The sequence below is a fragment of the Staurois parvus genome, unplaced genomic scaffold (assembly GCF_062004578.1).
Source record: "Staurois parvus isolate SC_StPar_1 unplaced genomic scaffold, SC_StPar_1.0 ptg001008l, whole genome shotgun sequence".
In the NCBI taxonomy this organism is placed as follows: Eukaryota; Metazoa; Chordata; class Amphibia; order Anura; family Ranidae; genus Staurois; species Staurois parvus.
Window position 1 is genome coordinate 532,501 of NW_028318804.1, and position 25,688 is coordinate 558,188.

General features: G+C 44.6%; 1 protein-coding gene across 1 annotated transcript in view; it reads right to left on the reverse strand.

Annotated features, from left to right (window-relative positions):
• Positions 1 to 25,688, reverse strand: part of GCGR (glucagon receptor) — a 96,678-nt gene that overhangs the window by 52,848 nt on the left and 18,142 nt on the right. The window contains exon 2 of the mRNA XM_089657515.1: positions 2,913 to 3,050. Coding sequence (XP_089513641.1) covers positions 2,913 to 2,966 — 54 coding nt within the window. The 5' untranslated portion in view covers positions 2,967 to 3,050. The remainder of the gene's footprint in view (positions 1 to 2,912; positions 3,051 to 25,688) is intronic.

Here is a 25,688-nt window from a genome sequence, read left to right on the forward strand (position 1 = left end):
TATCTGTGCCACCTCATCAGTGCCGCCTATCAGTGCAGCCTCATCAACGCACATCAGTGAAGGAGAAAAATTACCTGTTTGCAAAATTTTATAATAGAAACAAAGAAATTTTTTTTTTTTAATTTCCTTTCTTTGTTTATAGCACAAAAAATAAAAACACCTAGTGGCGATTAAATACCACCAAAAGCTCTATATGTGTGAAAAAAGCAAAAAATGTCATATGGGTACAATGTTGCATGACTGCTCAATTGTCATTCAAAATGTGACAGCGTTGAAAGCTGAAAATTGGCCCGGGCAGAAAGAGGGTATAAGTGCCCGGTAGGCAAAGGGTTAATATTTGGGTAATTCTCAAAACTTACGGCCATTGCTGTAAAACCTTGCAGCATCGCAGGTGTGAAACCAACTTTACAGGTCTGAAATTATATATATATATATATATATATATATATATATATATATATATATATATATTTTATTTTTTTTATTTTATTTTAATATTATTATTTAAATAATTGCTGCTGTAAAAATGCCTTGTTTATCTACTTCTCGTGCAGCATGGAGAAGATCTTGTCTGTGAACTGTCACTCCTATTTACCTCTCTGGATAATACATGTGGCTCTGTGCAAGCAGAGGATGTGACATGCACTCCTGGTCATTCCCTCTTAGGAACTGCTGGAGGATTTCCAGGAAATGCTGGACTCGGCAAATCGATCACGGGGGACATTCTGGGGACTGAGGCGTGAAAGTGTCTAAGAGAGGAGCGCTATGCCAGTTTTTTTTTAACTCCCTTTCTAGAGACACAACATGTAAAACAAAACTTCTGCCACGATTTTTTTTTCTGTTTTGGACAGGATGTGCATTTTAATCTGGAATAGGATGGGAATTTTAGTTTGGGACCGGATGGGAATTTGAGCCTGGCATAGGACGGGAATTTTAGTTTGGGTCAGGACGGGAATTTTAGTTTGCGACAGAATTTGAATTTTGGACAAGATGAGAATATTAATTTGGGGTGGAATGGAAAATTAAATTTTAGAGGATATGGGAATTTTAGTTTGGGACAGGATGGGAATTTGAGTCTGGATCAGGATGGGAAGTTGAGCCTGGCATAGGGTGGGAATTTGCGCCTGGCATAGGATGGGAATTTTAATTTGGGTCAGGACGGGAATTTTAGTTTGGGTCAGGACGGGAATATTAGTTTGGGTCAGGACGGGAATATTAGTTTGGGTCAGGACGGGAATATTAGTTTGGGTCAGGACGGGAATATTAGTTTGGGTCAGGACGGGAATTTTAGTTTGGGTCAGGACGGGAATTTTAGTTTGGGTCAGGACGGGAATTTTAGTTTGGGTCAGGACGCGAATTTTAGTTTGATACAGAATGAGAATTTTAGTTTGGCTTAGGATGGGAACTTAATTTGGGATAGGTTGGCAATTTTAGTTTGGGTCAGGACGGGAATTTTAGTTTGGGACAGAATTTGAATTTCCATTTTGGACGAGATGCGAATCTTAATTTGGGGTGGAATGGAAAATTTAATATGGGAGGATATGGGAATTTTAGTTTGGGATAGAATAGGGAAGAATGTTCCTTTCCAGGCAATAGTTGTCAGACAATACAGAAAGTGAGGGAAATCTTCCCAGCAAGAAAAGCATTAGCAACAAAATTCTGAAAGAGGTTCTAAATCTTCCCCACTTTTAAAGCTGGACTCTGGGCACCAAAAAAAAAAAAAGTTTTTTAAATATATCCCACAATAGTTGCAAAAGGGTAATAATCCACTTTGTGTGCACCAAATGCCTTTGCAAACCCAGATATTACCATATAAAAGTAGCAGTGACATTGCTGTGCTGTACATACCCTATGCAGAGATAAGAACTATAGGAGGGACCCAAGCAGGCTCCACCCACTAAAGGCTGCCTACAGAAAGCTACAGGAGGGGGCGGAGACTCTACCCTCTAGTACACGGGTGTCAAGCTGGTGGCTCTCCAGCTGTTGCCAAACTACAAGTCCCATGAGGCATTGCAAGATTGACATTTACAAGCATGACTCCCAAAGGCAGAGGCATGATGGGACTTGTAGTTTCACAACAGCTGGAGGGCCGCCAGTTTGACACCCTTGCTCTACTACTATTAGCATGATCTCTACTACTATCAGCATAGCTGATTGGCTTCTTGTGATGCTGATGGTCTATGCTCTGCTGTAGAGGGACTACATTATTTTATATATTTATTTCAAGTACTTATATAGCGCCGTTAATTTTCGCAGCACTTTACATATATATTGTACATTCACACCAATCCCTAACCCTCAAGGGGTGTACAGTCTAGGGTTCCTAACTCACATTCATACATACACATACTAGGGCCAATTAAGACAGGAGCCAATTAACCTACCAGCATGTCTTTGGAGTGTGGGAGGAAACCGGAGTACCCAGAGGAAACCCACACAGGCACAGGGAGAACATGCAAACTCCATGCAGGTGGGCTGTGATTGGGATTTGAACCAAGGACCCTAGTGCTGCCAGGTGGAAGTGCTAACCATTTAGCCACTGTGCTGCCCCGAGATATACAGCCTACATTTACACTCAAGCGTGTTCTAACCAGGGGCAGACTGACAACTCATGGGACCCCGGGCAATAGGGGCCCCTGTGTCCTTGCCCAAACTCAAAAAAGCCTATGAAAAAGGTACCAGGGGCATCTCATGGGGCCCCCTACTGACCCCGGGCCCTCGGGCAGTGCCCGAGTTTCCAAATGGTCAGTCCGTCCCTGGTTCTGACACGTTCTAACTTGCACATGCCCGGACTACATGAGGCTTGCACAAAGTCAAATTCAGGTACTGCATTTAAAAAATATAGATGATATATATGATGAATTAGTGAACAGAGCTGCGTTCCTTTGCATATTTATTGTTTGCACAGGTACCTGGTATAGCGCTACCAGCACCAGAAAGACACGGAGGCGGATAGGCTGGGGCATCACTGGGCACCGACAACCTCATCTGGAGGATTTTGTGATTTCTTGCAATGGAGCTTTCAGGGCAAGTGTGCACAACTGCAGCAGCTGAAAGCAGAAAAAAAGGGAAGAGACATTAATACAAAGATCCCTTAGATTGTAAGCTCCTAGGATCAGGGCCCTCCTATCCCTCTTGTATTGAACTGTATTGTTGCTGTATTGTCTCCCATTATATTGTAAAGCGCTGAGCAAACTGTTGGCGCCATATAAATCCTGTATAATAATAATAATCCCCCGTCTCACGTTTTAACCACAAAAATATTATACGGCGCCATACATCAAGGGTTGTCCTTTTCTTTTCTTGTTGGAGCTTTGAAATGTGTACTATTTCCTACTGAAGCCAAGATGAAGGCAAACAGCTGAAATTTTACAAGGGGAAATGGTTAACCTACCAAAGCATTTGCATAACCGTCCATCCCATCCGAAATGTAACATGCTTCTCTTAAGCTTTGAACATGACCATTAGAAGATGATTGGTTACAATGCACAGCTGCCTCAGTCTTAGTAAATTCCCCTCACTGTCTTTTCCTAGCCTGCATGAAAAAAAAAAAAAAATGGAGTATAGTATGTAGGCAAGTGCAGTCTGCTTCCTCCACTGCAGGTGGCGCTCATCCGCAGCAGCACTGCAGATGGAAAGAAAGTCAGGAGGAGCATGGCTCCTCTATGGTTTATTGGGAAAGCTATCTGGTTGGATGCTGCTACCCCATATGACACTGGCAGCCATCTTGGGTCAGGCAGAGTCTATTTAAGACCCTGGCTTGGCGTGCATTTCGCACATGCGTAGTGTAGGGACAGGTCACCCGTCTGTTAGCAATAGTGACTAGCGGTAGGAAAAGGTTCCAGACGAGTAGGGAAAGGGTTTGGACAGGCCATCCTTCCTGGTATCTTCCCAATAAGGCCGCATTTCACCCCTCAATTCAGATCCTGTTGGCACATCTAAGACCAGCTCTGCTATTCATCGCTGTTGCATTCTATGAGTGTTCCCAGTCGGGTGACTTCCCACTGGGCAGTTGTAAAGTTCAAACTTTAAAGCCAATACAAGTTCTGCTTCCTGAAACAGGACTGAGTATTTACTGTGGTCACACCACGCTGCACCTTCCCACAAGAATAGTTAGTGTAGGACAAGCGGAGTTTAGATATTAGGAGACCTCTAAGAGTTGGGAATCCCTTGTAGTATCACAGAACCTGCACCCCAACACACCTTGCTTTTGTGAATGCCAAAATGCAAAAGTAACAATGCAATGAAGAAAGTTACAATAATCCTGGAGGTATAGCTTAAGGCCCCATTCACATTATTATACAGGAATTCTATAGCACCAACAGTTTGCACAGCGCTTTACAAAATGAAGGTAGACATTACAGTTACAATACAATTTTGTACAAGAGGAAACCGGGGGCCCGGCTCCTTAGAGCTTACAATCTAGGAGGAAGGGTTGACTGATACAAAAGGTATTAGCTGTGGGGGGGATGAGCAGATGGAGGAAATAAATGGTGGTTTACTAGGTAGAAGCAGGATAGGCTTCTTTAAAGAGAGAGGTTTTCAGGGATCATCTAAAAAGGTGGATCGATTAGGAGACAGCCGGACAGATTGGGGTAGGGAGTTCCATAGGATGGGAGAGGCTCAGGAGATGTCCTGGAGGAAAGCATGGGAGGGGGGTGACACGAGAACTAGAGAGCAGAAGGTCTTGGGAGGATCAAAGAGAGTGGTTTGGTTGATATTTTGAGACCAGGTTGGTGATGTAGCTGGGGGCAGAGTTGTGGATGGATTTGTAAGTTGTTGTTAGTATTTTGAATTTTATTCAATGGGCAAGTGGAGGCCAGCGGAGGGATTGGCAGAGAGGGGTGGAGGACACTGTGTGGATGCCAGTGGAGGGATTGGCAGAGAGGGGTGGAGGACACTGAATGGAAGCCAGTGGAGGGATTGGCAGAGAGGGGTGGAAGACACTGAACGGTTAGTAAGGTGGATGAGCCTGGCAGCAGTATTCATGATGGACTGGAGTAGGGATTGCCTATGTAAAGGTAAGCCAATGAGAAGGGAGGTGCAGTAGTTGAGGCGAGAGATGACCAGGGTGTGAATTCACATGGGGCAGACTCAGTGGGAGATCTGCCCGCTGAGCAGGCAGATGACAGGTCCATGTTTTCTACATAGACACATCTCCTCTATGGGCGGTCAGATCTAAATGGCCCAGATGGAGAGGAACGGATCACCATCTGTCTGTTTTTAGCAGATCAGATGTAGGCGGGTGTAAATGGACACACGTCTGTTTACACCCATCGCTCCATAGAGGAGAATGAAGGGTCCAATCGGGTCATCAGTGGGAACTTATCTGAGAGGCAGAAATTGCTCATTGCAAGGAACCCCTAGCAACCTCTGGAGGAACACTTAATGAGAAAATGTGTAGCATATGGTTTAGGTAGCATCCCAATTTTGAATTTTCCATCACCTTCTGCCCCAGTATTAGTAGTCACAAGGACAAAGAGGAGTGAATCCCCCCTAGCAAAGACACAGCCAAAAAAAAAAAAAAAAAAAGGGGTGCTGGGGTATTACTCAGTCATCATTTTGAGTTATCGCTGTTTGACCGCTTGAAAGGCCAGACCGTAATGACGTCACTCCCATGCTTGCACATGGAAGTCACTTCAGTCTGCCACAAAGCTGGTGCCGTAATTGTACTCTGAGCTGCGCAAGCGTGGGTCAGTGTACATTACCAGACAGGCAGAGAGAGGCATTTTTGACAAAAGAGACCACGAGGGCCTCCTCTGTCGTCATTAAAACCCTACCTGTTGGGAGTTTTTGAAATTTTGACTGCAATACCACTTTAAAAAGTAAGCTTCTTTTCTGCTTTCTCTTCAAGTAGAATTTTATTTAAAGAACAGAAGCTGTGCGTAAACACAATTTCCTCCTTGCGTCTTGGTTTTAACACTCTTAGACAAACCTAAGTGCGCACATCTGTGGGGAAGCACTTCTATCAGCCGCGTAATTGGCTTTGTGGCAGAGTAACAAGTACACATTTAGAGATAATGGAACACCCTCCAGGTCGGCTAAAAAGTTTGAACTCGGCGGATTCTGTGCCGACTTCTGACATATTGTTTATTAGGGATCTGCTCAGAGGGATTAAAGAGAAACCAGAAGGAATTTTTCACTTGGTTAGATTTTTTGCAATAATTACAACTAACAAAAGTCATTTAAAAAACGGGACTCACATTTTTCCGTGCCGGCTTTGTCACTTTCTCTTAATTGTATTTCACAACAACTTTTCTAAATGACTGTTGAAATAAACTCAGTTACGTGATAAGCCAACATTGTATTCGTTATTAAGGTGCCGGAAAAATTTTCTGAAGTATCCAGATGCAAAATTATGCAAGGAATTGTCATCAGAACCATCTGGAACCTCTTAAAACTGGATGAGAGCCACAAGGAAGAAGTGCTAACAGGACCGTACAGCTGCACATGCCTAAAATCCCGTAGCTCTGCATCTGAACGACGTCTATGAAGCCCCCCCATCCTGTACCACAGAGGCATTGTGTTACCCTAGAACTGACGTGATGGCAGTTACCAAAACACATAGTACTTTTGCCAAAAGCAGGGCTGCTGTTAGAAAACACGGGGCCCCATACAGCCAACCTGACAGGGCCCCCCCTCAAAAAAAAAAAACCAACAATACAATAAAAAAACCACAGTTTACTATGCTTCAGTTATGAATGAACACAGTGAGTGATCTGTACCAATCACTCCATGTGTTTATTTAGAAAAAGGGGCTGGTAAATGTGACACAGAGGCGTCCCTAGGGTTTGTGTCACCCGGTGCGGTAACACTTGGTGACACACCCTCCGACGATCCCCCGCAGAATGGATCGAATCTGCGGATTGAGCATAATGGATCGGAGTCCGATCCATTATGCTCCCCAATCCGCAGATCCGATCTAACATGCGGGGATCATCGGCATGGAAACTATACGGGGCTGACACCGGACCCGCTCCACAAAAAGGTAAGTTGTAAAGAAAGCCGACGATCCCCGCAGGATGGATTGGATCCATCCAGCGGGGATCGTCGGCTTGCTTTACAACTTACTTTTTTGTGGAGTGGGTCCGGTGTCACCCCGTGTGGTAGTGGTCACCCGGTGCGGCGCGCACCCCCCTCACCTGCCTCGGGGCGCCACTGACGTGACATATTGTGCACTTGCAGCTGCTGGTGAGAAGAACAGGGAAGCCAGCAGCACTGCAGGGGTGAATGACGCTGGAATTGATCCTCTGTATGGCTCCCACTGCAGTAGCCGATAGCCAGCAAAAGGAAGAGGAGAAGAAGGCAGATCTCAGCTGCTGCAGAGAGCCATACAGGGGATCGGTTACAGTAATTGCCCCCCCCCCATGCCAATCACCCTCCCTGCCCATGTCTGATTCACTCAGCTGCCTGGGCCCCCCTGCTGACCTGGGCCCCGTACAGGAGGACTGGTGGTACCCCCTTATCCACGGTCCTGGCCAAAAGAGAAACTGTTGGTGTGCCATTACTGGTCTCACTCTGAAAATTCAGGTTGCCTGGTTGCCTCTGGCCTTTTGAGTCACTGACACAGAACAAGCATGCAGCTTATACAGATTCCTCATCTGTGTGCTTGTTCCAGGGCAGCGACTACCAATGGCAGCCTCTATTTTGCTCATGTGCTGTTCAAGGTATGTTAATAGTCTTGCTGGATTGGATAAATAAAGGCTAAATACCTTTGCGGGGGAAAATGTTGCTCTAGGTCAGGGGTCTCCAATCTATGGCCCTCCAGGTGTTGAGGAACTGCAAGTCCCATTAGGCCTTGAAAGACTGACAGTCACAGGCAAGACTCCCAGAGGCAAGACGGGACCTGTAGTACTTCAACAGCTGGAGGGCCAAAGTTTGGAGACCCCTGCTCTAGGCTCCCCTCTGTGCTGGTTATGTCACCAAAAGCCTAGGCATTGGTGATGAGACCTTTGCTGTGGAGGAGAATCAACCAACCAATCTGAACTCTGCCTTTCTACAGAGGTCACATGACCAAATGCCTTGGCTTTTGTGTTCATATCCAGCATTGGAGTGAGGCTAGAACTGCATTTTCTCCAGGAAATATACAAAGTTTCAACTGTTCCACTATACTTTAGTTATCCAACTCAGCAAGACCACCATCAACATAGCTTTAGGTTAACTGCTTCCTGCCCCTTAAAGTGTTTGTAAACCTCAGACATGATATATAAACAAAGCCGATCCCTCTATAGTGTGTGCTTGTCTCAATTAGGAGCACAAGTGTCATTTCTGTATGCTGCTGCATTCCTCTGCTATCAGCACAAGTCACTTCTGGCAAGTTTTCCTGACACCAAGAGAAAAATGGTGATGGGAGGAACCTCCGGGAGATTGACAGCCCCAGCTCCGTCCCTGTGAGCTGTGTGGAAGGGGGAGGGGGGGTCTCTTTCCTCCAATCAGCTCTCAGAACTCTCCTCACTGAGCTCTGCCCCTTTTTTCTGAACACTCAGACAAGCTTTAAGATTCAGGTTTCATGTAGATAAGAGAAGGCTGCAAATAGACAGGTATGTAGGAGGATTGGTTTCATCTCTGTGTATTACCTGAGGCCAGTCACTAGCTATACGTAAGGGTTTACAAACATTTTAATGCTAGGAGGTGGAGTCCTGATCACTTAATCACTGTGATTGGTGCTCACAGCGGTGACATGTTTGGCAGCCCATCCCACTGGCCCAATAATAAGCATGCACACAACCTCCGACCCCCCATGGACGCACATGTGGGCTGGGTATTGAGACCTGTTTGTCCTGCCACATGCATTACAAAAATGGAAAGAGGTTAAAGCCCAAAGCCATACCAAGTTTTTTTTGTCTTTTGTTGCATAAAGTGTTGAATTAAAATTGCCATTAGGTTTTTATTCTGAAACGGGACAAAAAAGGTCTATTAAATATTTAATTGCCTTTATTTAAATATACAAATAAAAAAAACTGTTAGAATTAGAATATGCAAGACCTAATTAAACACTTCAACTGGACCCTGCAAAAAAAGAAAATCTTAAAGCCCATATATTATGTAGCCTCCATGGTGACATACAAAAAATTAAAAATGGAAAACATCCACAAATCATGAATCTTGTCAATGAAGACATTTCAAATAATAATTGATCCAATATCATTAATGGCCAATGAAATGAGACTGGTATGTACGACGTACAGTATACCAGGTGTAGGACAGTGTCTAATGAATGGATAGGTTGGACAATATCCCTAATGCAGGCCATGCATAGGTCGAATTCCGAACAATTTTTCGTCCAAAATCAAAAGCGTTGTTAGCTCGGTAATCCGATGGTGCCATCAATGATTTCGAAAATGGGCCAACCAAGTCATAAAGTTCACCCCATATAACAGGCAAAACTTCTGTTCCTTCCAGGTCACGGCTCATGCAAATATTATTTTTGGAAAAACGATCGTACGATTTGACCATCGTTGAGTTGAAAATCGGTTGTTTTTCATGAAATTTTCCAACATGCCCAATTACAGAAAAGGGGAGGAACCACAAAAATCGGCCGGTGCCATTAACTCACTAACAGAGCCAAAATCGGCCAATTATTCTTAGGTCTGATTTTCGGTCAAAAAAAAAAAAACGGTCGAATTTTGACCCATGTATGGCTGGCATAAGTCTCACAAATAAAGACAAACCATGAAGCTCTTAATGCACATACACAAAGAGGTGACTAGAAAGTTCCAGGCAGCACAGTATCAAGTACATATATGTAAAATCTGGTGAGATTCAATACAACACAACGTGTAAACACGGAATCAAAAAGATGAAGATCCATCCATGATGATACATCCGTCATTATGTCGTCATAACAATATGGCTGAACCATTAATCTTCAGTATGTAACAAGCCAACGTGAAGACTAGAACGTCAAGGTAAACTTGGTGCAAAATTGTATGGAGACCACAAACTGCAGTAGTAGACCCAGTCACAGTCCAGGTGGAAGAATTAATTATACATCTGATAAAATAAATGCCTATAAAATGGTTTGAATAAATAAAGATAAACCAAATTCCAATAAAGTAGAATCCATAAAATATCATCAGCATATCTGTTCTTTCTAGTAAGAGGTGTAAAACTTGATCTGACAATTCCACTGGCATGCACCCCATAGGTTTTTTACTTCATATTATCCAGATCCCATTGAACCGGCATAAATCATCTTTGACAGTTCACTTACTCAATCCCATCCCCCAATCCCATCCCCCCCCCCCACACACACACGTGTTTTGCCAAAATAAATGAAATCTGGCACATGGAGGAACTTGTTGCTTCTATCCACCACAGAGAAGAGAAATGTGAGGACACATGGTATCCATGGGCCACTGTTAGGTTGAAAATCATTTTATTTGCGTTTTCTTCAAAATAGTAACCTCTACATCACAAGGGTAAGATGTCATACTTGTTCATGTAAGAAACAAAATTGCTTACAACCGAATTACAGTACATACTTACATAGTCTGACTGAAAAAAGGCAAAAGTCCATTCAGTTCAACCATAAAAAAAAAAATATTATTATTATTATTATTATTATAATAATACAGTATTTATAAAGCGCCAATAGTTCGCTCAGCGCTGTACATTACAAAGGGGGACAGAACAATATCAATACCATGCAAAACATGAGGGGATCGAGGGCCCTGCTCTTTCGAGCTTACAATCTAGGAGAAAATCCTACACCCACAGTTCATCCAGAGGAAGGCAAAAAAACCCAGCAAAGCATGATCCAATTTGCTCCTGTAGGGGAAAAAATTCCTTCCTGATCCCCGAGAGACAATCGGATATTCCCTGGATCAACTTTACCTATAAATGTTATATCCAGTTATATTCTGTGTATCCAAGAAAGAATCCAGGACTTTCCTACAGCAATCCACTGAGCTGGCCACAACCAACTCTTGAGGGAGTCTATTCCACATTTTCCCAGTTCTCACTGTGAAGAAATCTTTCCGTGTTTGGTGATCAAATTTCTTTTCCTCCAGACGTAAAGAGCGCCCCCTTGTCCTCTGTGATGACCTCAGGGTGAATAACTCTACACCGAGTTCACTATATGAACCACTGATGTATTTATACATAGAGATCATATCCCCCTTATGTATTATACATGGAGATCATATCCCCCTTATGTATTATACATGGAGATCATATCCCCCTTATGTATTATACATGGAGATCATATCCCCCCTTATGTATTATACATGGTGATCGTATCCCCCCCTTATGTATTATACATGGTGATCGTATCCCCCCCTTATGTATTATACATGGTGATCGTATCCCCCTTATGTATTATACATGGTGATCGTATCCCCCCTTATGTATTATACATGGAGATCATATCCCCCCTTATGTATTATACATGGAGATCATATCCCCCCTTATGTATTATACATGGAGATCATATCCCCCCTTATGTATTATACATGGAGATCATATCCCCCCCCTTATGTATTATACATGGAGATCATATCCCCCCCCCCCTTATGTATTATACATGGAGATCATATCCCCCCCCCCTTATGTATTATACATGGAGATCATATCCCCCCCCTTATGTATTATACATGGAGATCATATCCCCCCTTATGTATTACACATGGAGGTCATATCTCCCCTTATGTATTATACATGGAGATCATATCCCCCCCTTATGTATTATACATGGAGATCATATCCCCCCTTATGTATTATTCTTTTTCATACAAGTACATGGTACAGTATGGGCGGCACAGTGGCTTAGTGGTTAGCACATTTGCAGTGCAGTAAATGAGTCATGGGTTCGATTCCCAACCATGGCGCCTCCTGAATGGAGTTTGCATGTTCTCCCTGTGTTTGCGTGGGTTTCTACCGGGTACTCCGGTTTCCTCCCACACTCCAAAGACATGCTGGTAGGTTAATTGGCTCCTGTCTAAATTGTCCTAGTTTCCTGCATGGCAGGGGTTGGGGAAAGACCTGGCAACCTACCCTGTAAAATAATTGCTAAGAGAATTCATGAAAAAAGTCGCTTACGAGTGACGGTCCATGCAATCGTCAAGGGTTGGATCAGAGGCGGACTGACCATTTGGAAACTTGGGCACTGCCCAAGGTCAGTAGGGGGCCCCATGAGATGCCCCTGGTACCTTTCATAGGCTTTTTTGAGTTTGGGCAAGGACACAAGGGCCCCATGATCCCCTATTGCCCGGGGGTCCCATGAGTTGTCAGTCCGCCCCTGGGTCAGATATGACTGAATGGATAGATAGATAGATAGATAGATAGATATAGACATGGTACAGAAGGCACATATCAGCAATATAAAATGTTGGGTTTACGTATTCTTTAATCCTAAGTAAACCATGCTTTACAAGAAATATACATTGTATGGAGTATGGCAGTGTTGCACATTGTATTCTTGCATTGGCACATATTTTTGTATTGTTAACAATAGAAAAATGGAAATATTGAGTGGAAATTAAAAAAAAAAAAAAAAAAGTCCACTTTGGAAATCAATAAAAGCAACTCATTTTGGAGTATAGGAGCTAAATTGCAAAGCCGTCACTGACATCCAATTTTCAAAAACAACTTGAGTATATATCAAACATACAGCATGTATGCATCCACTTCAATGTAGTTCACTGAAATTCAGTTCCAAAATACGAGGTCAATATAACATCCCAAACTTTCACATTGAATCAATGTAAATAAACATATATGAACTCCATGGCATTCCATCACATTTAGGTTAGCTGGGAAATCAATCATCGTGGAAGAACCCAACCCAGCAAGATTGAAGCTGGCCATAAACCAGCAGAATTTTGTTTGCCAAAAAATCAATTTCGTAACATTCGTTCCATTTTCTAATAGTTAATAGATGAGAATTCACGACTGTAGTGATAAAAAGGTGAAAAAAAAATAAAGTAGTAAAACCATAATGCACTATGACTGTAGAGAAAAAAAAAAATCAAAAAAACAAGCAGCATGAAAATTTTTTTCTCAAATGAATGAATTTCTAACAGTTAATATGGGTTTTGCTCAGGAAATTCCATTCATTCCAAATTGAATGTTAAAAACAAACTAAATGTTTTTTACGTTGAACCTCTGATGGCATTATGGAATGTACTAAGAACATTTTTTATATGAACGCGTGTGGCCAGCTTAATGCCAGCCCAAAGTTTATTTATTGTTGGACAGTGTTGAAGAGTTTACATTTCTATTGGGTTTTTAACTTCGTTCTGTGACCCCAGTGGGGGAAATCTCCTAATTTCCCGTCCCTGTGATGCCTATACAAAAAAGGAAGGAAGGGGGGGGGTAGTTGTCACCGAGACAGGAGCGGTCATCACTATTCTAAATGGGCGTTTTTTTTCCTGTCCCCATTGGAGAGATATCCAAACCCCCATAGCCCTGATAGGAAGTGAGATGGAGAACTAACTACACCACAATACACAGCCCTAGGGTGGGTATCTGTCATAATGTTTGCAATATTAAGCACTCATTGGTCAGCACAACCACATGACTAAGACGACCAATGAGAAGTGCTTCTTTCTTCTGGAACATCTTACCAGAAGGAGCCTCAGAAATGCTGCTCAATGGTCAGTGTGCTCTTATGGCTTTGAGGAGCACTTGCCATTGTGAGCATTATGATAGATACTTACTCCTGGGTGGTGTAGAGTTGGCTCACCTTTTCATTTTTAGTCTATCATTTCAGTCTCCAATCTTTCTGAACAAAGGGCCAGTTTACTGTGCTTCAGACTTTAGTGGGAATAGAAAATATCCCATGATTGGTGTCAATGGGAGGCATAGTGCCCCCTTCGCTGCGGTCCGTGGGAAGCATATTGCTCCAAAACTGGGGTCAGTGGGAGGAATAGTGCTCCAAAACTGGGGTCAGTGGGAGGCACAGGGCCCCTTCGCTGGGGTCAGTGGGAGGCACAGGGCCCCTTTGCTGGGGTCAGTGGGAGGCACAGGGCCCCTTTGCTGAGGTCAGTGGGAGAAATAGTGCCCCTTTGTTTGTGTCAGTGGAAGTGCCCCATCATCAGTGTCGGTGGGAGGAACAGTGCCACATAGTTGGGGTCGGTGGGAGGAACAGTGCCACATAGTTGGGGTCAGTGGGAGGAACAGTGCCACATAGTTGGGGTCGGTGGGAGGAACAGTGCCACATAATTGGGGTCGGTGGGAGGAACAGTGCCACATAGTTGGGGTCAGTGGGAGGAACAGTGCCACATAGTTGGGGTCAGTGGGAGGAACAGTGCCACATAGTTGGGGTCAGTGGGAGGAATATTGTTTCATATAAGTTAAAAAAATGGTGCTCCAAGGGCCCGATAAAGTCAAGCAAAGGGCTGCATCTGGCCCATGGTCCACAGTTTGGAGATGCCAGCTTTAAGCCATCTAATTAGATCTTATATTTTTGAGGAAACACAGGTGTCATAAGCCTCTTTCCGCCCACATAATGCATGTGTGCAGCGGCAAGGAGGGTGGGCTTTAATGCCTCCTCACCGCTCATATAAGTCCATGAGTGGCATCAATATCGGTCAGTCAATTACAGCTCCTGGTCTCTAGTAATCAATTTTTTTTTATTTTTTAATTACAGGGAATGAGACAGGAGCAGGGAGGACATCCAATCCCCCAAGAAGGACAGAAACAGCTCCCGGTATCCTGACAGGAAGATCTCACCAACGTGGTCTCCAAGAAATACAAGCAATGACCCAACATACCCCACCTACAACGGAATGACCAAGTCTGGTAGATGGACCCTTTAAATAGTGATGTCAATTCTCTAACAATGGCGATATTGTAAGGCAGGACAATGGAATTGTCCATTTTGTTCACAAATAATTGGAAGAATACAATGCTGAGCCTATATATAGATCCAGTGTATTAGGGGGATGAGACGCGTACTATTCATTAGGACAGGTGTGCAAACAGGTATTGAAGCAGCTACACGGAATATACAAGAAAGGGTCATTTACTCTCCAGCCATTAGGGATTAGTGGCTTCTCTTCACTTTCTCCAGTTGCCCACTGTTTTTTGTGAATTGGTGCCCAAAACTGTTCTCCCTGTGCCTGCGTGGGTTTCCTCCGGGTACTCCGGTTTCCTCCCACACTCCAAAGACATGCTGGTAGGTTAATTGGATCCTGTCTAAATTGGCCCAAATATGTGTATGTATGAATGTGAGTTAGGGACCTTAGATTGTACGCCCCTTGAGGGTTAGGGACTGATGTGAATGTACAATATATATATGTAAAGCGCTGCGGAAATTGACTGCGCTATATAAGTACCTGAAATAAATAAATAGCCTTCTGATAGGACTGGCTTTTCGATACTGCACTTTACTGGTCCAAGTTCTAAATGCCTAGCCAGATGATAAAAATTAAAAGATAATAAAATAGCTTTTATGGTAATATTCAGCATCAACCCAGAGATTTCCCCGCAGTATGTTTTTTTAGTCCATAGATGTCCTCAGTCTGATGGCCAGCATCATGCAGTCTACTTTTTTCTGAGCCCAGGTAGTCCTGGACCCATCCCCAGCCTGTGATTGGACTGTGAAAGGAGAAGCACACAGTGATTGGCTCATCTCACTGTTACTCGGTTCTCTTCTATCACTTATTATCAGCATATGAACTGATTGGCTAATTGTACTGCTTCCTCCTGCAGGTTCTTGGCAGACCAGATATAGTGAATGCAGGGTCCGGGGAGACCAGATATAGTGAATGCAGGGTCCGGGGAGACCAGATATAGTGAATGCAGGGTCCGGGGAGACCAGATATAGTGAATGCAGGGTCCTGGCAGACCAGATATAGTGAATGCAGGGTCTGGGGGGGGGGGGGGGAAAGACCGGATATAGTGAATGCAGGGTCCGGGGAGACCAGATATAGTGAATGCAGATATAGTGAATGCAATCCTGGCGGGAGACCGGTCATAGTGAATGCAGGGTCTGGGGGGGGGGGGGGGGAGACCGGATATAGTGAATGCAGGGTCTGGGGGGGGGGGGGGGGGGGGAGAGCGGATATAGTGAATGCAGAGACCAGATATAGTGAATGCAGTGTCCTGGCGGAAGACCGGACATAGTGAATGCAGGGTCGGGGGGGGGGGGGGGGGAGACCGGATATAATGAATGCAGGGTCCGGGGGGGGAGAGCGGATATAGTGAATGCAAGGTCCGGGGAGACCAGATACAGTGAATGCAGGGTCTGGGGAGACCAGATATAGTGAATGCAGGTTCCTGGGAGACCGGATATAGTGAATGCAGGGTCCGGGGAGACCAGATATAGTGAATGCAGGGTCCGGGGAGACCAGATATAGTGAATGCAGGGTCCGGGGAGACCAGATATAGTGAACGCAGGGTCCAAGGTTTAGTAACACTTTAACCAGAAAATGCTGTGTTTACGTCCAGAGAGCCAAAAACACAGTCAGGCCGCATGTACTAATTTACACCACCAGCTGATCCAGTCCAGCACTGACTAGGGACTGTGTTTATCAGAGAAGCGGACTTTCTTTTAAAAAGGAGACCTAGCCTATTCCATTCTCTGCCCATTTGGTATATGGCCGGTTTGAAAGGGGCAATGAACTGGTATGCTGGGCAATTGTTGTGTTTTGCTAGTCTGCATTAAAGGAATTCAAGACACTTCAACAGGATCAAGCCAGAGGTGGATGCTGCCCAGGGTGCCCATTTTTGCTGCCACCATTATTGGTTGCTAGGATGCTGGCAGCCAGGTCAGCAATTGCTAGGATGCTGGCAGCAGGGCTGTGCAGAATCAGTTTCTAGAACATTGACGACAGGGTCCAAAACAATCATCAGTTACTAGAACGTAGGCAGCTGGGCCATACAGTGTTATTGGTTGTTATGGTGCAGAAAGCCGTCTGCACCATAACAACCAATGACACTGTATGGCCCAAGAGCTGAGCATGCATTGAGGACACAATGTCCTGTATTAACACTCCAGCCTCAGGGACATCCCCCAGGGTGCCTCCATAAGGATCGTCTAAGGCCTCGTGGGCTTCATGGCCCTACAATTAAAACAAACAATAAACAAAACAGTTTAGTAGTAAAAGTATCATAAAACGGTCACATGATTGTGTTGTTCTGCTTCCTATTTTAAATGCTGCAGCTGAAGAAGAGGAATAGAGGCTTAAGTTGGTACCGGGATGTAGTCACATGACACTAGAAACAGATTTGCTGTCCAATAATAACACAGGGGTACCATGCTGTCAATCAGCCTCTGTGGGCGGGGGAAGGAGCACCGATGTAACTGGATGGTTTAATTTCAAATATTGGGGTAAAGACTAAAAAAAAGATTTTGTTGTGTGTAGCTTTCATGCTGGAAAATGAATGTTGCAGTTCAATATCTGTACCTGAAAAAAAGAAAAATCCTTCAAGCTGCACACCAACCCCTGTACCTTGTTTGCCAAAACCATTTCTGGTGAGAACTCCCCTAACCACAAAGTCACACAACATAAAGGATACAAAAACCTCAGTGACGTCCTACAGCTCATCAAAACAAAAAGTTCAAAATCTTATTAGAGATGCTGAGGTATAGTGACATGCAATGACGCAGGAATAGACCAAGTTGGTTTGTTGTTTGTGCAGATTTACTAAAAATGTTTACAAAATCTTGGAAAAAAAACAAAAAAAACCAAAAAAAAACCAAAAAAAAAAAACACAAAAAAAAGGACATTTGTGTTGACTGCAGCAGCCAATCCAAATCATTTTTGGGTCAAAAAGATCAATGCTGACTGTACCAGCCGGTTGGGTCATGCGGAGGAGCGAATTGGACTGAATGCATTTTAATCAGATTTGGTCTCTGTTAACGGCACTATACCTGTTGTTGTGCACCCCATGGCCGAGCCTTGGACTTTGCTAAAACAAAAGACCTGTTCATTAGGCAGATTAAACCCTTTCACGTTTCTATGTTTAATCTGGCTAGAGAGAAGATTTACCATGTTGGCTGAACATAGACACACGTAATATTGTGCTTATACACCCTTAGGGATGGCATTCCAGGGCCAGATCAAGCCAGATTCCACGGCAGGCACCTCCAGCCAGCTACGCAGCTCTGAGCACAAAAGGGAGTCTCTGCTGCCTTGCTAGGTTCTAGCACGCACGATAAGGTCACGGTGTGAGCGGCCACCTTCCCTAGGCACACTCAGGAAAATGTCTCTAATTGCTAAATAATTACTAATGAGTTGTCGGTGCTGAAGGTGGCCTCTGACCTCAGCCTAAGTTGAGCTTCTGAATCCAAAACATGCAGCCAGGACACCTGTAGAGCAAAAGAGTGAGGATCCAAGTTCACAACGCCGTTTCTGAGGGGATTATGGAAGGAAGCAGAGATTTTCTACCTCCCAGCCAACAAATAACTTGTCAGCCCAGATGGAGCCCCCTGTCCTCAGGACACATGGCTTGCAATATAAAATACCAACAATGGGGTGTAGGCCAAAAGGCTGTTGACCTCCAGCAATCATTCAATGGTCGGAGGCGGTAGGGTCAACTTGGCCATTTAGACATGGCTGACTAAATCTATCAATGAATAAGATTAACCCCTTGAATGAATAAGGCATGGATCCATCCTGCTGTGTATCAACGGTTCAGGCTGGTGGTGTAATGGTGTGGTGGATCCATCCTGGTGTGCATCAACGGTTCAGGTTGGTGGTGATGGTGTCATGGTGTAGTAGATCCATCCTGGTGTGCATCAACGGCTCAGGCTGGTGGTGGTGTAATGGTGTGGTAGATCCATCCTGGTGTGTATCAACGGTTCAGGTTGGTGGTGGTGGTGGTGTCATAGTGTGGTGGATCCATCCTTCTGTGTATCAACGGTTCAGGCTGGTGGTGGTGTCATGCTGTGATGGATCCATCCTGCTGTGTATCAATAGTTCAGGCTGGTGGTGGTGGTGTCATGGTGTGGTGGATCCATCCTGGTGTGTATCAACGGTTCAGGCTGGTGGTGTCATGGTGTGGTGGATCCATCCTGCTGTGTATCAACGGTTCAGGCTGGTGGTGGTGGTGTAAAGGTGTTGAGGATATTTTCTCAGCATATTTTGGGCCCCTTAGTACCAACTGAGCATTGTTTAAAATGCCACAGCCCACCTGAGTATTGTTGCTGACCATGTCCATCCCTTTGACTACAATGTCCCCATCTTCTAATGGCTACTTCCAGCAGGATAATGTACCATGTCACAAAGCTCTAATCATCTCAGACTGGTTTCTTGAACATGACAATAAGTTCACTGCACTCCAATGTCCTCCACAGTCACCAGATCTCAATCCAATAGATACATTTGGGATGTGGTGGAATGGGAGATTAACATCATGGATGTGAAGCAGAAGAATATGCGGCAACTGCGTGATGCTATCTTATCAACCTGGACCAAAATCTGAGGAATGTTTCCAACACCTTGTTGAATCGATGCCACAAAGAAATAAGGCAGTTCTGAAGGCAGTTCTGGGGATCCAACCCGGTACTAGCAAGCTGTGCCTAATAAAGTGGCCAGTGAGCGTATATTCATGAATAATATTAACCCACGTTCTATCTGAACATGAGGGTTTAGTAACCAAAGTCTGAAAATTGGGTGAATGTCCAAAGGTTGTTGACCTCCAGGAACCCTTCTATATAAAATGAGGCCTCTGGAGTCAAGTTGGCCATTTAGACATGGCTGGCTAAATCAATCTATGAATATTATGAGCGCCTTTTATATCTGAACAGGTTGGTTTTATAACTAAAGTCTGAAAATTGGGTAAAAGTCAAATTGGTTGTTAATCGTTCAATGCATTGGGGAGGCAACTAGGGTCAAGTTGGTCATTTACACATGGATGACAATCAACTGATTAGGTTTTCAAGTCCCCTAATCATTTACCTGTATATGTTCTATAAAGACTACAATGTGATTTTGGCTAGTACTGTCTGCACACCAAGTCCTTGGTTATCGTTGTATCCAGCCACTGTTTTGTAATTTGTAAAAATTTTAATAAAAACTTCTGAAGTTTAATAAAAACTTTCTCAAACCGAAATCTATCAAACTCTTTCACATCTAAACCGTTCAATTACTGAAGTCAGAGTAATAGAACAAAGAAGTGACTGGATTACTTGGCTCGCCAAAAATAAAAAAAAATAATACACGAGAGATGCCAACCACCAACCAGGCAAGTATACAACGACATCGAACAACACTCTAAACTCTGCAAATCACACCTAGCACTAAATTGTTATAAAAATATTAAAATGCGACACTAGGAAAAATATTTGTATGACACAGATACAGGGGCGGACTGACAACTCATGGGGCCCCCGGGCAATAAGGGATCATGGGGCCCCTGTGTCCTTGTCCACACCCAAAAAAGCCTATGAAAAAGCCAATGAAAGGTACCAGGAGCATCACATGGGGCCCCCTACTGACCCAGGGCCCCCAGGCAATAAGGGATCATGGGGCCCCTGTGTCCTTGCCCACACCCACAAAAGCCTATGAAAAAGCCAATGAAAGGTACCAGGAGCATCACATGGGGCCCCCTACTGACCCAGGGCCCCCAGGCAATAAGGGATCATGAGGCCCCTGTGTCCTTGCCCACACCCAAAAAAGCCTATGAAAAAGCCAATGAAAGGTACCAGGAGCATCACATGGGGCCCCCTACTGACCCAGGGCCCCCAGGCAATAAGGGATCATGGGGCCCCTGTGTCCTTGGCCACACCCACAAAAGCCTATGAAAAAGCCAATGAAAGGTACCAGGAGCATCACATGGGGCCCCCTACTGACCCAGGGCCCCCAGGCAATAAGGGATCATGGGGCCCCTGTGTCCTTGCCCACACCCACAAAAGCCTATGAAAAAGCCAATGAAAGGTACCAGGAGCATCACATGGGGCCCCCTACTGACCCAGGGCCCCCAGGCAATAAGGGATCATGGGGCCCCTGTGTCCTTGCCCACACCCAAAAAAGCCTATGAAAAAGCCAATGAAAAGGTACCAGGGGCATCTCATGGGGCCCCTACTGACCCAGGGCCCTTGGGCATTGCCCGAGTGCTCGAATGGTCAGTCCACCCCTGCACAGATATCATCTGTGAATCAGGAAGCAGAGCAAAGAAATATCTATAATCTCACGGTGTCACAATTGGGGTGCAGCTGACCTATGAGATGAGGGACAGTGATAGAAACAAGAACACATTTTGGGGTTTTTCTATAGGGGGGGATGTACTCAGTAAAAAGTGTTTGAAAACAGGTTCATTTTTTTTTTTCTAGGAGTTATCTCCTGTTCAGGACTTCTGTTTAAGAGAGTTTTTATGAGAAATAAAATTAGTAGAATTGCAGGAAACCCACTTATACCACAATTGCAAAACTTATCACAGCCAAAGCATGCACGTTATGTCTGTATGACCTGCATAGAAAAAAGGTCAACGCATCGCAGATCGCCATATCTGTAAAAATCAGACGCAGACGTGGGTGTACATTATAGAAAAGCAGAAGGTGCTGTACAAAACACACAACATAAAATAACACACAGCAGCATGTAATAAAAACAAATATTTTACATTCAAACTACATTTTTATATCACGTTTCAGCTAACATCTCAGCCCAGGAAGCAGATAACTCTGATGCCTGGGGAAAAAAAAAAAAAAAAAAAAAAAGATGATGATGCTGTCCTGTCCTTTTGTTGAGAAACATGGGTAAAGGAATTGTCAGGGAGAGTATGATAATAAACACCTGGATGTATAATAAATAAACACATTACTTAGCATGAAAAAAAAATGGATTGGATAGTAGATTTACTTTGAAGCTGAACTCCTGGCAAACAGTTAAAGTACAAAGAGCAATATATGCAGAGGATATATCTATGTATGTTAATAAATACTTTTATAAGCACTCAATACAATATAACAGCACAAGTATAATAGAGGCAATGCACTGAAAATATGCATACATAATGAAGCGGTGCATCTTCCAGGTGCTAACTAGGGGCGGACTGACCATTTGGAAACTCGGGCGCTGCCCGAGGGCCCGGGGTCAGTAGGGGGCCCCATGAGATGCCCCTGGTACCTTTTTCATAGGCTTTGAGTTTGGGCAAGGACACAGGGGCCCCATGATCTCCTATTGACCAGGGGCACCATGAGTTGTCAGTCCGCCCCTGGTGCTAACAATGCCAGGTGGAATCAGCCATTTCAATAGGCTACATATATATTGTACATTCACATCAGTCCCTAACCCTCAAGGGTCATACAATCTAAGGTCCCTAACTCACATTCATACATACACATACTAGGGACAATTTAGACAGGAGCCAATTAACCTACCAGCATGTCTTTGGAGTGTGGGAGGAAACCGGAGAACCCAGAGTAAACCCATGCAGGCACAGGGAGAACATGCAAACTCCAGGCAGGTGGTACTGTGGTTGGGATTTGAACCAACGACCTTAGTACTGCCAGGCAGAAGTGCTAACCATTTAGCCACTGTGCTGCCCTCTCCTCACTTTGTCTTGGTGACAATGGTCACCAGGACAAATGGAGATCTAAATCTCCACAGTGGGGACACAGGCAGCAATAAAATTGCTGTTGTTGCAATTTGCACACCTGAGCAAAAATTTCCACCCTTTGTGTTATGTTACTAAAAACTACCTGCTAATCGTAACCACATGAGGTCCTCCTTAAATGCAGGACCGCTTTTCAGCTGAAGGGGGCAGCAAACAAGGAAGAATAAATGATTTAATGTTTTAAGAACTGTAAGGAGCCTTGTGACTCCTCAACATCCCTTGCAGTACACCCTCTAAATCTAGGCACAAATGTCTAGAGGTGGACAGGAGGTGGACCTCTGTTTGTAACTGCAAATGCTTAGGGATGCCCCCACCCTAAGCAGTGGTGCCTGGAGGAACATTATAGGAAAACCCAGTCCTGGTTTTAGGGTCAGATTGGGATACTTCTGCCTTGGCATAGAAGGTGGAAGTGCGAAGCCCCGCCTCATGACTCTGCACTTAGTCGTAATTTCCCTTGAATACAATAGCTAAGGTTTAGCGTGAACATCTTCAGTTCGTGTCTTTCACAACGGACATAGACCACCACCTTTGGTGGTGAGCACTGTTCCTTGAGCCCTGATGAAGGGGAGTAGACCAGCCCCCCGAAACGCATTGGATATCATTTATCTCTTTGCTGGCACAATGTTATCTACAATAAATAATTATGGACACTCAGGATGATTGTCTTATGCTCGATCAATTTCATTAGAACCTCAATTTGGGAGGTCATCACCCCTCGAGGGGGCCGGCACATTGTGGTCTAGACTTCAAGCCCAACAAAAAGGTCCAAGTCCAGAGACTCAAATCTATTTGTCTTGAATACAACAGCCAGCAGTGCAGATTCCTCCATCCACAGGTGGAGTGGATTCACTTTCCTCTTTCGGCCTACAGGCTGTACGAGAACATCTAATGCAGGCCTCACGTCACACTTGACACTTGTAGAATTTAGTTTGAAACAGTAAAAACGCTCATCTGACCATTCCATGGTGCCATCATGAACTCTACTGGTTTGGAACCACTGTTAATGGAGTACCATGTAAATGTCTCAGTTTTGATAGAATGAATGTTATACTTCCATATTAACTTTGTGCCTGCACATAAGACTAGTTATGCTGAGAGCATTTGTTCGTTCCTATTAGATTCATCAAAAAATGTTCCATCCTCGTCCTTTGATTTTTTTTTTTGCTGGTGGAACCCAATTCTCATACTGGCCTCTTTAACATTCGTTATCAAACGAATGTTCTGAAAATGGCAAATTTTCTAAAAAAATTTTACAGGTGTAAGACCAGCTTAAAACAGCCCATACATTCTTCATTTTCTTCATTCAATCAGTGGATTGAAGGAAAAAAGAAAAAAAAAAAACCATACAAACAAAAAAGGATCCGATTCCCCCATCCACACACATTTGATGTGGGTAAGGGAATTCTCCCTCTGCACTATTGTGTCCTGACGGTGGGGATCCTTCCCTGATGTCAGATTACAATGATCAGCACTGCTGGTTATAGCTGATGTCACTGATCGATCGGGAAAAACCCAGCAGGCTGGTTGTAAAGAAGTGCCCATACATGGATTGAAATTCGTCCAGCCCTGTGCTGAACCAGCCAATATTCGATTCATGTATGGCTGGTTCTACAGTGTATGACCTGCCTTATCCCTATGTGATAAATTGACTAGAGGCTCATTTTTCCTATAGTATAAGCCAGGCATCACTAAATATCGGATCGGGGTCCGGATGTGGACCAAGTCATTGTCCAATCTGGACCCATGCAGTCCTGTCATTTAGGAGTCTTTTCTTCCCGCTGGCTGTCTCACAGTCATCCTCACAGAGCTGACAGCGGGAGGCAACACAGTTCTGGATGGAGGGTGGGAGCTGCCCAAAGTTAACAAGCAGGTGATTGGTTGCTAGGATGAAGGGCAGTCCTAGCAATCAATTACTGTCTGTCAATCACTGTCAGTGTAAGATACTACAGTGGGAGGAACAGTGCTCCATCGTTGGTGTCAGTGGGAGGAACAGCGCCCCATCATTGGTGTCAGTGGGAGGAATACCGTCCCATCACTGGTATCAGTGGGAGGAATAGTGCCCCAGGACTGGTATCAGTGGGAGGAACAGTGCCCCATCATTTGGAGGAACAGTGCCCCATCATTGGTGTCATTGGGAGGAACAGTGCCCCATCATTGGTGTCATTGGGAGGAACAGTGCCCCATCATTGAGAGGAACAGTGCCCCATCATTGGGAGGAACAGTGCCCCATCATTGGGAGGAACAGTGCCCCATCATTGGGAGGAACAGTGCCCCATCATTGGGAGGAACAGTGCCCCATCACTGGGAGGAACAGTGCCCCATCACTGGGAGGAACAGTGCCCCATCATTGGGAGGAACAGTGCCCCATCATTGGTGTCAGTGGGAGGAACAGTGCCCCATCATTGGTATCATTGGGAGGAATAGTGTCCCATCATTGGTATTAGTGGAAGAAATAGTGCCCCATCATTGGTATCAGTGGAAGGAATAGTGCCCCATCATTGGGAGGAACAGTGCCCCATCATTGGGAGGAACAGTGCCCCATCATTGGGAGGAACAGTGCCCCATCATTGGGAGGAATAGTGCCCCATCATTGGGAGGAATAGTGCCCCATCATTGGGAGGAATAGTGCCCCATCATTGGGAGGAATAGTGCCCCATCATTGGGAGGAATAGTGCCCCATCATTGGTATCAGTGGAAGAAATAGTGCCCCATCATTGGTATCAGTGGGAGGAATAGTGCCCCATCATTGGTATCAGTGGGAGGAATAGTGCCCCATCATTGGTATCAGTGGGAGGAATAGTGCCCCATCATTGGTATCAGTGGGAGGAATAGTGCCCCATCATTGGTATCAGTGGGAGGAATAGTGCCCCATCATTGGTATCAGTGGGAGGAATAGTGCCCCATCATTGGTATCAGTGGGAGGAATAGTGCCCCATCATTGGTGTCAGTGGGAGGAATAGTGCCCCATCATTGGTATCAGTGGGAGGAATAGTGCCTCATCATTGGTATCAGTGGGAGGAATAGTGCCCCATCATTGGTATCAGTGGGAGGAATAGTGCCCCATCATTGGTATCAGTGGGAGGAATAGTGCCCCATCATTGGTATCAGTGGGAGGAATAGTGCCCCATCATTGGTGTCAGTGGGAGGAATAGTGCCCCATCATTGGTGTCAGTGGGAGGAAT